Genomic DNA, 16,705 nt, shown 5'->3' with positions numbered 1-16,705 from the left:
GTACATTTGTGGGACTGTTGTAGCATCACATCCACACTGCAGCACATTGTGCTACACCTGCAGTTTCTTGTTGAGGTACACAGAAGCAGATATGTACCCATCCTCTGGCTCTGACACTGCTCTCTCCCACAGTGACACCTCAGTAACAGCTACACAACTCCAGAGCTCCTCTCCCTCCATTTGCTTCAGGTCACGCTCCGGGGCAGCTTTGTCTCCCTGACTGTCATGGCCATGTCCGTGCGTCACACACACGTAGCCACCTGGAAGGAACAATGCAGCACTGTTGCACTGTGGTAAAAATGTCAAGCGTGATGAAAGTTGTGTCCCAATGGAAAAGAAAAGTTTTTGTGGACATTGTTGAAAACTGTAATATTGCACACTACAGACGTCTCTAGGTTGGGTAGACGCCTCACACTGGTTGTCATGGTCTGCCCTCTTTACCTAGACTCATATTTATTACTTCCCGCTTTATTTTGAAATTACTTCCCCTGTTGTGTGCTTTATGATGTTGCCCCCTGTCCTTGTGTGTTTCATCCTCTCACCTGTTCCCACTTCCCCAATCAGCCCTGCAGTCACCTGGTCTCTAACCACCTGCATCTCATTCCATAATCAACCTGGACTGTATACACTTGCACCTTTCCTTCGTTCCTTTGGCAGTTCATCTGTTCAGTTTCCTTGAGTTACCTTGTGCTTCTGCTTTTGAGTTTTGTTCCTGAGTTCTTCTAATGTGTGTTTTTGCCCACCAGTGTTCCTGCCATCGCACTCATCTGCTTGTAAGCTGCTCTTCTTGTTATTGAAATATCATCACTATACCTGTCTGCCTTGAAGTCTGCATTTGTTCAGATAACATATTTAGAAGATGGCTTTGTTCACTCTAGTTGAGATGACTGATTTTTACTGACACATTAGAAAGCAAGAATGATTTTATGTTCATCTACGACACCACTGCTAATATTTGCACAAACAGAAACATTATTGTATGATCACTGTTGTAATGAAATGATATACACAAAATAACTTGAGGTTACAAATCACTGACAAAGCTTTTTTTTTTTTTTGCATGAATTTGCAACATTTTTGTCACTTCCAAGTTAAACCTAATCCCCTGATGTACACAACACAATCATCTCTTAACATTGGACTTGAATTTAGCAGGAAAATCTCATTATAGAAAAATAAAACAAACATTAAATTACAACAAAGTTCCCCACAATGACAGACCTCAAGAAAATGGTGTATGGCGATGTTATTTAAGGATTTTTATAGCACAAATAAATAAGATTAAAGATGAAAACTGAGCAGTTAAGCAATGTGGTGATGAAAAAACACAACATTTTCACTTGGACATCTGGCACAATACTGTTTACTAAAGTAAGCCTTACTCACTGATAACCCAGGCAATAATGATCCAATCAGTTATTGCTGTTCAGTCAATAACAAAGTCAGTCTAACAGGCCAGTCCAAATTAACAAACATGAGAATCTCTGGCTGTACATTTGGCATCAGCCCCTCCCTTTTTGACAACGTAATGAGGAGTGTAGGAGAGTGGAAGTCCACTCACATGACCCATCTCTATGTTTACACCCACTGCTGGCAAAAATATTAATCATATGAATTGTGGTTAAACTTATCCACGTTAAATGGAAAAAGCCTGTTCAGAAAAAGGTAAACATTAATGGATACCATACTGTGTATCTCAGGGAAAAACACAATGAGATTCTACCTGCAGTGATTGTCTCCAACACTAACCCTGAGCAAAGAAAAAAAAAAACAGGAAAGCCATCAATCTGCTATTCTGTCAATTAATTTGGGCATGAAATCAACCCCAAGCTTAAAGGAACCCTAATGCTAAGACACATGAGCACAATGATATCAAATGAAACCTTAGCAACTCAAATTATAATAGTAAAAAATAAAGTTCAAGGCACATCAACAGTCTAGGGTACAAAATATAAAAACTTGAAATGGCAGAGCTCAAGGCTGTAACTATAAACTACATTTATGTTTACTGCCATGATGAGGCACTAGAAACTGTAAAGGCACCTGTGTGCTGTGAAAAGTAAAGGCAGTTCATGAAGTTTGTAACAGAGACGGCAAGAAAGCAATTCAAAGACCGAAACAAAGCTCAACACTGAATTTGACATTTTTATGGAGTGTCACCTCTAGACACTGTCCCTGCACATCTGCTCCTCAAATCTGGACTTTACTTTGAGCTGCAATTACTACTTTCATAAATTACCTTTACGAGCAAGATCATAACGTTAGTTTTCACATTAGATATCACTGATAAAGAGTTATCTTTAGAGTGTATTTAGTGTCGACAGCTACATTCAACAAGAGCTTGGAGAAGGTATAATCCGAAATTTGGGCTTTTGGGTTTGAGAAACACTTTGCTGGTTTGAAAGAAAAATGACCAAAAGTTTATATATTCACAAAATCTTCAGGGGCACTAATAACTTTTTGAAGTTTCCCAAGCCTGAAAATGATCATTTACTTAATTACACATGCAGGAACTCTGCCTACAGCTGGTTTCAGAGAAACAAAACAAAACATAACTTAATCCCTGTCCCAAAATGCTGTTAAGGCATTAATGTATATCTTGTTATTGAGGCTTATTTCTATATCTGACCACCATACAGCTAAGTATCGCAGAAAACCACACAGAAAACATCAAACAAAAACTCATTCATACACCCATCTTCAGCACCATGTCCTGAATCAGTGTTAGATATATGGCACACATTTATGTGTTCATTATATATGAAAGAAATATGGAAGGTGCTGTGTATCAGGTGGTACAACCTAGCGTGGCAGCCAAACTAGTGGCTGTTTGTTGTTGAGGATAGATTTCAAAGTCTTTCCAAAGCACATAGTCATGACGTATGCATGTGTCTGTTTGTTAGTTTCAGCCAGGTAAAAAAAAATAAAATAACCAAACGTGTCAAGAAAATACTGCATCACAACAGCTGGTGTCCTCCTTCCTCATCTTGCAGGACTAAGATCACACTTCTTCAAAGAAGGCCATCTGAGACATGTACGCAGAGTTTCTCTGCAAAACAAGACAGAGGAAATCAGTGTGAAGAAATGTGCATTCATGGTGTACTTACAAACTAAAAGACAAGAAATATGTGCACAGCTATAGTATAGTTATATAGCACTATTGACACACTTTTTTTCCTTTATTTACAAGCCTACAAAACAGCTGAGTCATTACATGACTCAGCTACGTATGCTATATACTGTTATTTTCAGGTTATGAGGTTATTCATAAATACCATCACGTGGCACACAAAATGCTCTATGTTTAAAACTGTGTGGGTTTCCATCCATGATCTTATGTGTTCAAAGGTTTTTAACACAAAGCATTAAAGTATAGAGGATGAGGAAATGTACTGATAGCTGTGAAAGAATTTTTCCTCCTTTAGCTCTTTAGGTAGTATCAGGCAGTGTTTCTACAGGTCATTTACAAGTTAAGCCCTAAAAGCAACAGTTCATCTTTCTCATGGATAGTTTATCCAGTCCCCAAAGCAACCAAGGTCATAAAGTTATAATAAACCAAGCCTCCAGACAAGGAAGTCATATGAGAAAAATATAATAGTAGTTCAACTTTGGTCTTCACGTGAACCCGTTATTATGAAATGGTAGACAGAGGGAAAACTTTGAGTATTATTATTGGCCATAAGCTGGCTTCACTGGTTGAGTCATCAATTCTAATCATTTCTAAGTAAAACTAATAACATCCGTAATGATAAAATTAATATTAAGAAATGAAGAAGATAATCTGGTGACGCGATGATACACACATTGCTGTGAGGTATGTAGACAGGCTCCTGAACGTATCCCCTCGCCTCACTGCGGAGGCTGTAGAGGCCGGCCTGTTGCTGCTGCTCCTCCAGCTTCAGGGACTCGATCTCTGACTTGAGCTCCTTCAGCTGATCCTGGAGGTTTTTACTCTTCTCCATGTACTCCAGCCTGTGTAAGAGCGTGGCAAGATATCATAAACAAGCAGAGCCAAACTATCTCTCCATAAGTGTCGTTGCAGGGCATTTAAACTCCAGCTCACCTCTCTCTCTCTATCTCCATTGACAGCCTTTTCATGTCGGAGTCCTTGAAGTCCAGGCGTGAGGATGCTGATTCGTAGCCAAAGTCGGCTGCTTCGGGAGGAGCAGGTGGAGGAGAGTAAGCTGCTATGAGCTGGGAGACAGTCAAACAGATGTCAAGTAAGTAGATAAACTCATGGAGATAAAGGACAGTTTAACTTGAGTTTAACTTAACAGCAAAACATATATTTTAGTAATGTTGCTACTTCTTATTTCTCTTCTCTCTCCAAGTGACGACGTAAAATGAAAGCAAACTATTCCTATCTAAGTAAATCCCACCCTAAAACAAAACACTGAGAAACAGTTATTTTCCTGTTGGTTGTTCCAGTTCTCTGGCCAAACACTGTCTGTGGGGGAAAGTCTGTATGTAATGAAAACATAATTTGTCCTTCCTTACTTCCTTACTTGTTTGCAGTGGAGATCAATACAACAATATCCACCACGTATCAACATAAAGTTGGCCTTATCCCAGTCTCCTACAACCCACCCTTGCTCTGGCAGTTAAAGAAATTCTGGGAAACACAAAATCAGTAACTGAAACAGAAATAATGAGGCAATTTGTGAAAATGATCCTCTCTAAAAATAACTCTTGAAATGGAGATTCAAACTGTAGAAGTATCTAAGCTCATAAATTACCTCTAATCACAGCAGGTAATCATTGGGCTTATGCACTGTAATGAGATGGATTTGTATCTCAGAGAGTCAATAAAAACCCCTCTGTACAAAAAGAAGCCGCATTCCTCCAAAAAAAGAAATAAAAAAGGCATCACAGAGAGTTCACCAGCAGCAGCATCATTCATCACCGTACAGGGTATGTTGTTTTGGTGATCTCCAGCAGCTTCTGTTTGGCTCTCCGCTCAGCGTCCTTTGCCTCTGTCAGGTCCTGTTTCAGGTGGTCCGCCTCCTTCAACCTGGAACCAGAGGTTTGGTTAGTTCAAGGAATTCTTGAAAACAGTAACAGTGTTATTAATGTACAGTAAATACTTGGTCTCTGACTATATTACTGGTCTATCTGATTTTTATTTTAAACTGCAGAACAATTGCAGCCTGCCCCTCATCTCTGGATGAGGGTAGCAGTTTGAGGCTACTAGCGTCATACACCTGAATCTCTGACTAAACTGTTGAGTTGCATTGTGGGTGATGTAGGTGCCAGGTTTTGACCAGGAAGAGGAATACATGGAATAAAAAGGATATCTCTGGTTCTATTGCATCGATTTAGATCCTTCTGTCTGACTCGATTGTGAGTCTGGTGTACAGTCATTACATGTACTTAAGTGAACAGGTTACAGAGAGACACAAGGTTATGTGGGTAATCAGGGAAGGTGATTATATGCACTGTAGTAGCCTGGTTTCTGTAAATCTGTATATGCATGTATGCAGGAGTGATAGAGGATGTCTCAGTCCTGACTTTTTTGTATTGTTTTTTTGATGTGTGTGTCTGAGTTGGAGCAGCATGATGCAGTGAGAAGACAGGCAGACAGAGCAGAGCTTTCCCTCACAGTCTGAATTTAACAAATTGTCAGATTTTCACAGTGTTAGTTTCAGTTTCAGTCAAACTTTGGATGGAATTATTTCAGATAAAAAAGACACATTGCTCCTCATCCAGCTGCTCCACTGTTACTTTCCCTGTCTGCAGTCTTCTGTCAGGCACACATACTTAAAAATGTAGAAACTTGGTCACGCATTATCAGTGTTCCCCTGGGGAAATCTGCCTGGGGTTATCAGGTTTCTCTTATCCCCTACCCCGATTAAAGGAACAAGGTTTCTTGTTTACATCTTTTTGAAACACTACAACATTTACCCCTGCACTTTGCTGATTATGGTTGAGACCTTGCAGTGATGAACAATATTGCATTTATTCATTGCAAAGTAAGTGGATAACGTTGCTTCATTTGTGGAGAAATCATGAGAAAAATAAGATAAGTGTAAAGCACTAAGAAAAGCTATAAGAAAATTACAAACTAACTGATTCCATACCTCCTCTCTGACTGCTCCACCAGCTTGACAGCCAGCTGCTCTGCCTCTCTCATCTTCTGCTCCATCAGCCTTTTCTCCTCCTTGGTCTTCATGGCTGTGACCTCTAACCTCTGTCTCTCCTGTTCAGCTTCTGCAGCCTTGTGGGCCAGCAGCTTGGCCTCCTCCTCAGCAATCTGGGCCTTCTCTGCCAACAGGTCTGCTGTCTCCTCAGATCGCAGCTGTAGAAAATGCATTGCAATATTCAGATACATAAGATAAATGGTGGGAGTGTTTTGGGTTTAGCATGATGGACGAATCTGGCTCTGTGACGCAGAGAACATAATTTTATTACCACAATGTTTTGGTGTTTTTTTGGGACAATTCCTATCACCATTTCTGTCATGGGATTAACAACAGAAATGTAAATCTTGCTGCAAGTTCAGTAGAAAGTCTTGAATAATCAACACTTATTTCATGTCATCTCTCACCAATGCCTCGTTGGCCAGTCGTGCCTCGTCCTGCAGCTGGAAAAGTCTTCGTTCCATCTCTTCTTTAGCTCGTTCTGCTTCCTCCCTCATCTGCTTTTCCCGTGCCAGGATCTGACGCTCCATCTACACACAGGCCAAGAAACTCAATCAATCATGATCAAATGATTTTATACATTTTCCATATCGCAGAGTGTACACCCTGCTCATTGCTGCAGTGAAGCTCAGAGAGTGCTGACCTTCTTGCGGGCCTTCTCCTCTTTAGCCTGAGCTTTCATCTGCTGCACTTCAATCGAGTCCACCTTCCTCCTCCTCATGAATAAATCATGGTTACCGATGCACAACTGCAGGATCTGGACCGAAGCAATACAAACCATCTTAATTCCTATAACTTTCATGTAACTTTGTTCATAATTGAACATATTTATGGATAAACAGGTAAACCAACCAGCTTGTTGACACGCAGTTGAGATGAGTAGAACTTGAACACATCTTTCTTCTTGTCCAGGGGTTTGATTGTGAACTGCAACATGGGAGTTTAAGTTGAAATTTCAGTTCTTTTGCCCCACTGTTAGCATTGTTTTAACAGATGGCACAGCTTTGATGCCTTTACAATAGTACAGCTGACTGACCAGAGTGAAAAAATCTGATCTATTCAAACAAATTTTCTTAAAATGAAATTTTCATCATCTTAAACTAGAGAAAAAGTTCCTACAACAAGATGTTCCATTTTCTACTTCTTCCAAAGTGACTTGAAAGAAACATAAAATACAGACTCTTCACTATTTGTTGACAAAGACTGAATCCATTTACCTCCTTTTCACTGTAGGAGATATTTCGAATGTCGCTCCAAGGAAAGGACCTGTTGGGGTTGAGTTTGCTGCTGGGGCTGTAAATGTGAAGACCCTGAGCATCCACTCCAAGTAACAGGTCAGTGTCCCTCTTATTTTGCTGTTATTGTGATGTGTTAAACATGAATGTAAAGCAACACAAGAGTCATTTTTTAGGTTGCATTTTTCATAATACCATGTAAAATTTACCTACAGAACATCAAGGGGCAGTAATTCACACTCACAGTGATGGCAAAGTAGCTGACACCATACATCTCAAGGTCCTGAGCAATCTTTAGGTACTCCATCTCAGCCTCATCCCTGTATGGATAAAGTAAAAAATAAAGAAGAGAAGGCACATCAAACCACGAGACATTTATCACACTTTGACTAGAGAATCTAGAACTACACCTTTTGTGAAGGTGTTAATTCCCCTTCTGGGTCGGTCCTACCTGGCGATGCCTCTGTGCTCTGCGTACCAAGCTGTGATCTTCTCCTCCCACATGTCAGCTGTCATTTGATATTGCATCAGAACCTGGGATACACACACACACAGGATCACAGGAAAAAGCATTACATATACACACATACACAAGCACACAAACAACTGCTGTAACAATTAAGTAATTCCTACACATGGAAAACCTGTTAGAACCAGCTTTCATGGAAGGAAAGAGAATGTGTACTTACTCTTTTTGGCAAAAGTTCATCTTGTGCCAGGAAACCTGGCTTGTGAAAGTTTGGGTCATAGTCCCCATACTGTGGTTGAGATTGAGGGACAGACAGTGGAAAAGGAGAGAGAGACAGAAAAAAGAAAGAAATACGGCTGTTAATGTTGAATATTAGCAAAAGTTAAGACACATAAAAATCTAACTGAAAACAAAATATATTTCGTTCCTGTTGCTGCCACTCAGCAGAGCCAACGGCATATTAAACAGGGGTGGTCACAATGTTTTGGCTGATCAATGATTTGCTCTGTGACTAGGTTTACCCTGTGTCCACTGCTGAGGGCAGAAATCAGTACACAACAGATTGAGATTTATTGTTGTATTTGTTCTAATCTGTTCTATTATGTGTCCATACATGGAGAGGAGCAAAACATGGATTCTTAGCAATCAAAGCCAGTCACAACATCTTTAAAGCAGCTATAACTGCTGTGACCATGTGAAAGGGGTCCTGAATCTATAGAAAATTAGCACCTGAATTTACAGCTCCCTTCTGCTTCATCTCTCATACAGTTGTTTTCAGCCAGAGCAGGCAGCTGTTTTCTCCAAAAACCCACCCAGAGACCAGAACAGAGATAAAAGAGAGCAAATATGCGATTCACATTCGCAAGACGTACTCCAAACTAATAATGTTTCTCTGTACCTACTGAATGTGTTACATGTAAATAAGGAACTGTTTGTTTTCAACTTAAAAGGTGTAAGTCAGTGATGTGTTCATAACTTGTTTCTGCTGTCCCCAAGTGTCCAACTGGACTTAGATAGACTAAATGTTATGAGATACAGGTGGGAGAAACACCCTGCAGGTGCAGCAAGAATGTAAATGACAGTTAGGTACCATTAACCTTACATTAACCTTGCATAGCTTTCTTACCTTGGCTTGGACAGCATATGATGCCAGCAGAACAGATGCTTCAGGGGAACAGAATATCTCTTCATCTAATATCTGTTTTTTCACCTAAACAAGTGTAAGAAGACATGTATGAACAGGTGTTAAACAAAGTCAAAGTATTAAATTATGCTTTTCAAAACCTGGGGATGAAATCTACGAGCTACATGTAACAATAATATCACTGCCTGAATCTCCAAAAGTGTTTGTACACAGAAGATCAGACCAAATGTTATTTCACGAGAAATGTTATCTGCTCGATTACCTGTAAGAAGAAGAGGTGCTGAGTAATTTCTTGGACCAGTTCCTCTTCTACTTTCTCTGGGAAGAATTTTGCCAGGAAATGAAATGTTATGGGAGAGTCCTTGGGAACCTCCTGGTCCAAGACCTTGGTGAGCAAATAAACAACAGAGAAGAAGTGGGTCAAAAGTGCACTGTAATGTGTTTATTAGATTAAACTGTTACTAAAGCCAGAATGCCATGTCCTGATCAGTGTCTGTGCAATTATGTACTAAAATCACACTGAACAAATAGCTGATGATATTTTCTGTTTTATATCATTGTAAACTTTGGGCTTTGGAGCAAGCAATTTGATGTTATCACCTTGGGCTCAGGGAAAATGTGATGGACAATCAGTATTTAGTTAAAAAATAATCCATGGATTAACTGATTACAAAAAATATTGTCGGTTGCAGCTTTATAATCCAGATTTGCCTCACCTTTCAAATTTTAGGTTACATCTCCATTGTGCTAAATGTTTTCACAACATACCTCATGGTGTCTGAAATATCTCTCAAGTGATGCACTGCTCTTGAATCCTTGTTAGTCAGTTTAACCTCCAAAAGTTCACATGTCCACTCACCCGTTTCTCTGGTTTCAGCCAGGCGTAGGTGTCCTTTACTGTGTACCTCAGTCCAAAGAACCAGGTCTCCCTCAAACCAACAGTGCGACACACCAGGTCAAACAAGTCTTTACCTTTCCACTTCACCTGAAGAAAACCGTAAGTGACAGAGACCAGTGAGTTGAGATGCTGTAATGTGTTGGGCAGCAGTTTCTGTGTTGTACTCATCTGTACGTGTTCAGGTAACCCAAGTATAAACTAACAACTCAAACTGTCTTTGTATGAGATAAAACGTCACACTTTAGTTAACTATGGAATCTTCATGTGACTGATTTATTGGGTTTCCTGCAGAGTGTTAGTGTGATGAGTAAAGACCTCCTCCACTAACATCATGATGAGAGATACACTTATAAGATCAAATGTAAATAAAAAAATTAATTAAAAAAAAAAGATTGAATGTAAATCATATATCTAATGAGTGTGGCTATTGTTTAGACAGTCACCTACTATCTAAACTGGTCACAAGCCAAGATGCATCAGTATCTGGGAAGCTTATGACATCTGCTAGACAGTTTCCTGGGGAGAAACCCCGACTGATGCTTTTCCAAGGAAGTTGTGGAACGTCTGTCAGTAGTTACGTGTCTTAGCTTGCAACAATAATTGATTATGTATATGAGGAAACATGCTCAACTCTTTTCTCCTCCTTGTGGAGTGTGTGGTGTACAGGAAGAACAGTCCTGGCACAGACGGTCTGACCCCCCCACAGATTCCCTGATCTCATGTCCATAGGAGATTACATTAATACAGAAAACTCTGAGACAGACTACATCCACAGAGGAACTGTGGCAAGTTCTCTGAGATGCTTGGAAGAACCTACCTAACACATACTGTGAAAAACTGTGCCCAGGTGTAACCAAGGAGAACTGGTGATGTTTTATAGGTTTTTGTCTGCTTACAGTACTGAATGTGCAGAACAATTGCTGCACGTGCTTATCCACGAATCGAAGATAGCTAATAATGTGAGCCAATAATTGGTTATGTTATACATGCAAATGCACACACAGAGTATAAGGTTATACATTGACCTGGACATGGAAATGATTATTCATACTCATCCATACAGAGGCAGATATAGAATCCTTTCAGGCTCAAAGGTTGCCCAAATAAATCCATACCTCACAGCTGAACTCCATTTCAGCATCCATGGTGATAACTTTGACTTTGAAAGTCTTTGGCTGTTTCTTCTTTAAGCCTAGGATGGACATTTTGAGGGTGTTGCTGTCAAAGAAACCTGTGGAAAAAGAACAGAACTTTCAGGATAACAACATGACATTTTACAAGTGACAAGACTGAATTTCAATATTATTTACAATTTTAAACTTTTAGAGAGACTCAAGCCACAGCTCTGGCAGTTGACTGTTATTGGATCATGGTATCAGCCGTTACCAATTTAATGTCTCAAGTGGTTCTACAGAAGAAATACCTGTTGCTGCTACTTTAATAAACTGCATGCATTTGAAATACACATAAGGCCCATTACCAGGGAGTAAAGTCAGTGACTTCTGCCGTCCAACAAGGCTCAGATGAAGATGGGTTTTTTGTTGGGGGGGGGTTTAGAGACCAATGCTAAGCTAACTGATAATAACTAAATAGCGTTAGCTTTCCAGCTATGCCACGAAAACGGACCAAAACCAGTTGTAGAAAAGGCGGAACTTTTGATAATCCATGATGAAATTCACTTGAACGAACGGACTCTGTAGCTATTAAAGTTTTTACAGAGATACAAACAACTTTGCTAACGTTATCGGCAGCTGCGTGATTTAGCTGGTTAGCTAGCTGTTAAAAAGTCAGAGCGACTTTCCAGGAGATTTTTGTTTTGACTCCCACTCTACAGGTGGGAACATGAATAGCAGCTTGGGATACGGCTACTGCGCATGTGCATGAATTTGGAAGCCCGAATGCTGCCTTCAAGGTCGTCGGAAATAGTCGTGTTAAAGACGTTTAAGGCAGAGTGTATGGGTGGGCACGTAGATTGTACGGGTGGGTGTGAATGTATTGTCTGGCTACCGGTTATAAACAGTACACGAAGACAGAAAAACGCACAAGTAGTTACGATGTCAAAAAGAAGAGGATGAAGAAAATAAGTAGAAATGTTCCATGGTCGTTCGTCTCCCTGACAGTCTTCACTGAGGGAATTGGGAACAACAAACTACTCACTGATACAACTTCCTGCTTATAGAGTCCACAGCAAGTCTGTAATGTTGTGCCATTACATTTATGAAGCAGCTGGGGGAACCAAGGTGATATCCGATTGTGAAGACATTGCCAGAAAAAAACAGCCAGCGAGGCTACATTAGGTAACTCAGTCACTTCTATGTATGTTTTAGTTTTCCTTTATCTCATGTGTAATGTGAAGCACTGTAATGCTAATTCAAAGCTACATAATTTTAAACCACAGGACAGGACAGATAGTTTGGTTTAACAACATACATGGACATATTAAGAGACAACAGGCACCCGTACACAAACATGTAAAAGGCTCTTTCATTCCTCTTGCATAGGAGCAAGACACACAAATTGAGCGACCATGTCATTTGTAATCAGTTTGCCTTTTTCTTTTCTTTTCTTTTTTTCTTTTTCTTTTTTACCTGTTTTGCATCTGTTTGAGTTGTTTTTGTGCCTCTTTGTGGTTCTTTTAAATCTATTTATTCTCATCTTTTGTCTCTTTGTGGTTGTTTTGCATCTCCTTTAGTTGTTTTGTGTCTCTGTGGTCATATTTCTGTTTATTTTGAGTCTCTGTGGTTGTTCTGAGTATCTTTGTGTGTCTTTGTGGCCTATTTGCAACTATTTTTACTTGTTCTGTGTCTATTTGTAGTCAAATTGTGTCAAGTCATAACTCATTTCATGTCTTTGTGTCTCTTTGTGGTTATTTTGCATCTCTGTGCCCTTTCGGTCTGATCATAATCCACGTGACGCCCTCCAACAAATCATTATATGGTCAAATCAAAACGAAAAAAATCGGCTGTTAGAGGACAAAGGCTCACCAGTTAATATATAATCACACTGAACTGAACGAAGAACTTCAGTCTGTAATATCTGTTGTTTTATCAGTAGACTATACTGCCTCTGGCTCTTTCTGTCTTTGAACAGGTCTTTATACGATGTCAGCTGTAACTAACACATTTGAAAATGTGAAAGCAGTTATCTTATCATGTCATAAAGGCACTACACCAAAAGAAAAGGTGGACTTCTACGATACCTGGGCACAGAACTATGATCAGGTGAGATAAGTGAAGTTAATTATGTCCCATTAATTAAATCAACCACCTCTGGTTGAATAACAATGCTAAGAAAAAGAATGCAGTCCACAACACAGTATATATCATTACGTGGTTCTGTATCTGTGTGTTTTATAAAATGTAAAATGGCTCTTGTTTTCTTCAGCCAAATGTAGATGTGCAGGGCTCACAACAATCCTATCTGATAATAAGATTAATTATTTTTATTTTCAAGTACAAAATAAGCTCAGATATCTGTTCATGTTTGCCTTCCATTTGTGTGCTAACAGCCACATTTCTTTTTTAAAACTTGTTTGAGTAGGATGTGGCTGTTCTGGACTACCGTGCACCAAGTCTGGCAGCAAGCCGCATCTCCTCCCATTTCAGCGGTGACCGGGCAGCAGCTGCTGTGTTGGACGTGGCCTGTGGTACTGGACTGGTAGCCAAACAGGTAAAGATAAAAACACAAAGTCCTGCACTGATAGTCTAGCTAAAGGAAAATTTAACCAAGAAGAGCTGCTCAGTACTGGACAGTCTTGACAGAAATAGGTAATTTAATATTTGACAAAGGCCCTTTTTAAAAATGTTTCTCTGTTTTTCTTTTCGGAGTGGCACTAAAAATACTCTTTTCTATAAAATATGACTTCTGTGCCAATGGCTGGCCTGTTCCAGTTTAGAAGATAAAGCATTTCTGGTGAATGTCTAGAAATTTCTTGTGATTCTCTCTGTGCATATTTTACCTGTTTGGATGAAAACTTTTATCTCAGACCTTCTCTTTCTTGTTCCTGTGATTTAGAGCAGCACAGACCCTATTGCTATCAGTTTTGTGGTTTACTATATTGGATTGATTGGGCCAGTATGACTGATTAACAGCCAGTCTCTGTTGATACAGCTGAAGAGACATGGATTTGGACAGTTTGTGGGTATTGATGGAAGCGAGGCTATGCTGGAGTTGGCCAGAGAGAGCGGGTTGTACCGGGACCTGAAGCAGTCCATGCTGGGAGAGGAGCCACTGCCTGTCCAGTGGGGTAATTTAATGGTTCATTATTTCAGATGGGTCATTGATCACTGTGAATCAGTAGCTAATCATCAAGCAAGGTGGTTTTATCCAGTATTAGTGTGTCTGTGTTATGATAATTTCTTGTTCAGTCTGCTGCTGTTTCTGATTTATTACTTGTTTATTTTATAATTGAATTTTAATCACTGTTGAAAGCTGTTTTATTTTGTCTGTGATCAACTTTATAAACTTATTTTGAAAAAACTCCAGATATGGCAATTAAATATGATTTATCTTTAGTATTATTATCAGTAGAAGCAGTATTAGGAGACATTACATTTGGAACTGTGAATAATCTCATTCTGAAGTGAAGCTCTTCCGCTTCACTCTTCCTCTTCCAGCGGATTCTTTTGATGTGGTCTTGATCGTTGGAGCGCTGAGTGTTGGTCAGGTCCCGGTTGGTGTGGTCAGAGAGCTGTGCAAATCCGCTAAACCAGGTGAGAATTTTGTTTTTGGTTTGATGCTGCCTCAACTGCAGGTCAGAGATCTTTGTGAATCAGTATCTCATCACTACACAGCAGGTGAGTTTTAACCACTCAGCAACATCACTGCACTGTTACCTGTATCCACTAGGTGGCTACGTTTGCATGACAACCAGAGGTAACCGTGACAATCTGGAGTTCAAAGGCGCCCTGGAGCGTGAGCTGAAGCAGATGGAGGACGAGGGGCTTTGGAGTTGTGTAGAGGTCACTGAAGTGAAAGACTGGGAGAGGGCAGTGTCAGAGCAGGAGGATGGCTATATATCTGGCACTGTGTACCTCTACAAGAAACTACAACTATAGCACAGTGCCCAACAATCTCGATGTGACTTCACACCAGCCAAGGTACAAAACAAAATTATCCAAAAAGTTACAAAATATACAAATAACTCACTCAAAGAAAGTGTCAGGGATTTTTGACACTGTCAGTGTAAATTTAAAACTTGAAAGTTTCATGACTATATGTGTCAGTTTCATGTTTAACAATATCTATGTTAGATACATATGCATGTTGCTGTAAAATGGATCTGAAAAATGTGCTTGTAGATATGTAGTTAAGTCCTCTAAACAGAAACTGATTGAACAGACATAGAGACTGTAATAAATGAAGACGTAACTTTTATCTGTTTACTGTGTTTTTAGTGGATTAATATCTGCTGCATATTAATCAAACAAACAGGATGGATAATGAGTATGAAAACAGAATTATGCAGTTTGTAACTCAACACAAACAATCACATTACATGGTATCACTTAGCTCTTAGGCCACTCATTTTCTATTTAATGCCATTTACTCTAATGTTACTATAAGATTTTGTATGGAACATATTTTTTGTTCAGAACTGATCATGTTGTGGACAGTTGCCTGTAAAACACATGAAGTAAACACATAAAACACTGATGGGTTGACAGGTAAGATATATAGAATAGAATATAGGACAAAGATACTTTACAACATGAAGTCATAAGAGAGTCTGAAAGGGGAAATAACACTGTATTCTGATGAATTTAGATTGTCATTTCAATGGCATTTGTTTCTGTGTGTGCACATTAAGCCAAACACTGGTTTACAGATAATGTTGTTTCAGTTCTGGAGCTCTGGAGGTTGGAGAGGGTGATGGGGAGGTGTTCAGATTTGAATAGGGGTCTATGTGTGTTTTACACTGTAACAACAAAGATACTTGACTTTGCTCCTTCTGCCCTGGAGTTTCCTCCTCAACCTTCAACTGAGGAGGAATTGTAATTATAGGATATTTCAATAGCAGGCCTTGAGGGTAATTAAATGTCTCAAGAGGCATAAACCACATTATATTCATTAGAGGACTTTTGACAAATATAACAAGTTGTTATTTCCCTTTGGGACAGAGATTGCAGCTTTACTTTTATCTTTATTAATGGTTTTACTGCTTTTTACCTTTTGACGGCTTGGTATTTTGATGTTGTTTGACATTTTGATTGTATTCTAATTCACTCAACAAGTGCTTCTCCTAGTTGAGTATTTTCTGTTCCTTTTTGGTTACGTCATTTTAGAAGAACTACTAAAATACAGGTGTTGTGTGCACAAACTTATTATAACCTTGCAGTGAGTACAGCTAAAAGTGAATTGTAGGTAAATCTTCCACCCATCAAAAAGAGCACCAACAGGAGAAAAAGCCCTAGTCCTTTGGAAAGAGATCAGTCAAAGCTTATCAGGAGAAAAATGTGGTGTGTAGTTGTCCAGAGAGTCTTAGATTATCCAGTTTTACAGAGGGCAGGGCCGGATTCTCACTATTACCTACACTCTTATCTGTAAACCTACAGTGTTTGAGTTTCTCAATGCAAATCGATGTATTAAATGCATTGATTCGTTACTGACTGAGTCATGAATTTTGGATTTAGGATAACATGGCAGCAGGATTTGACAGATCATGAAATGTGATATAGGAAATGCAGTCAGAAATATATGATTGTTGGAGAACATGTGATTATACATGTCACAGTCCTTATGTAACCCAAAGATGCCTCTTCCACATCAGACTGGATGATCTGACTTTGAAAACAACTGCTCCCAGGGACTTTGATGTCTGTA

General features: G+C 39.5%; 2 protein-coding genes across 3 annotated transcripts; one reads left to right on the top strand and one right to left on the bottom strand.

Moving 5' to 3' along the window:
* Positions 1-905: 905 nt before the first annotated feature.
* nf2b (NF2, moesin-ezrin-radixin like (MERLIN) tumor suppressor b) lies at positions 906-11,733 on the bottom strand. Its single transcript, XM_018691847.2, has 17 exons — positions 11,364-11,733; positions 10,999-11,114; positions 9,845-9,970; positions 9,248-9,370; positions 8,968-9,051; positions 8,062-8,130; positions 7,824-7,906; positions 7,617-7,692; positions 7,355-7,492; positions 6,990-7,064; positions 6,781-6,894; positions 6,545-6,667; positions 6,078-6,295; positions 4,909-5,011; positions 4,064-4,194; positions 3,804-3,972; positions 906-3,049 (listed from the first exon to the last, which is right to left on the bottom strand). The coding sequence occupies exons 2-17, from the start codon at positions 11,086-11,088 to the stop codon at positions 3,002-3,004; spliced, it is 1,770 nt and encodes a 589-aa protein (XP_018547363.1). The 5' UTR covers positions 11,089-11,114; positions 11,364-11,733; the 3' UTR covers positions 906-3,001.
* A 200-nt stretch (positions 11,734-11,933) lies between these two features.
* mettl27 (methyltransferase like 27) lies at positions 11,934-15,259 on the top strand. 2 transcript variants are annotated; one of them, XM_018691849.2, is made up of 6 exons: positions 11,934-12,180; positions 12,974-13,104; positions 13,424-13,552; positions 13,994-14,129; positions 14,467-14,595; positions 14,732-15,259. In XM_018691849.2, the coding sequence occupies exons 2-6, from the start codon at positions 12,985-12,987 to the stop codon at positions 14,938-14,940; spliced, it is 723 nt and encodes a 240-aa protein (XP_018547365.1). In that variant the 5' UTR covers positions 11,934-12,180; positions 12,974-12,984; the 3' UTR covers positions 14,941-15,259. The 2 variants fall into 2 exon arrangements, with proteins under 2 accessions (XP_018547365.1, XP_018547367.1); XM_018691851.2 differs by having other exon boundaries at positions 11,951-12,180; positions 14,500-14,595.
* Positions 15,260-16,705: the final 1,446 nt, after the last annotated feature.

This window comes from Lates calcarifer, linkage group LG20, assembly GCF_001640805.2.
Source record: "Lates calcarifer isolate ASB-BC8 linkage group LG20, TLL_Latcal_v3, whole genome shotgun sequence".
In the NCBI taxonomy this organism is placed as follows: domain Eukaryota; kingdom Metazoa; phylum Chordata; class Actinopteri; family Centropomidae; genus Lates; species Lates calcarifer.
Note: the sequence above shows the minus strand (reverse complement) of the source record. Positions and strands in the feature narration are given on the sequence as shown.

Bases quoted from the DNA above. Each gene is read 5' to 3' on its own strand.
- nf2b (XM_018691847.2), bottom strand. From the start codon at position 11,088: ATGTCCATCCTAGGCTTAAAGAAGAAACAGCCAAAGACTTTCAAAGTC. The intron at 8,131-8,967 runs GTAAGAAAGCTA...TCTCAACCACAG, and splicing joins CATATGCTGTCCAAGCCAAG to TATGGGGACTATGACCCAAA. The intron at 7,493-7,616 runs GTGAGTGTGAAT...TCACAATAACAG, and splicing joins TCAGCTACTTTGCCATCACT to CAAAATAAGAGGGACACTGA.
- mettl27 (XM_018691849.2), top strand. From the start codon at position 12,985: ATGTCAGCTGTAACTAACACATTTGAAAATGTGAAAGCAGTTATCTTA. The intron at 13,105-13,423 runs GTGAGATAAGTG...TTGTTTGAGTAG, and splicing joins GGGCACAGAACTATGATCAG to GATGTGGCTGTTCTGGACTA. The intron at 13,553-13,993 runs GTAAAGATAAAA...CTGTTGATACAG, and splicing joins CTGGACTGGTAGCCAAACAG to CTGAAGAGACATGGATTTGG.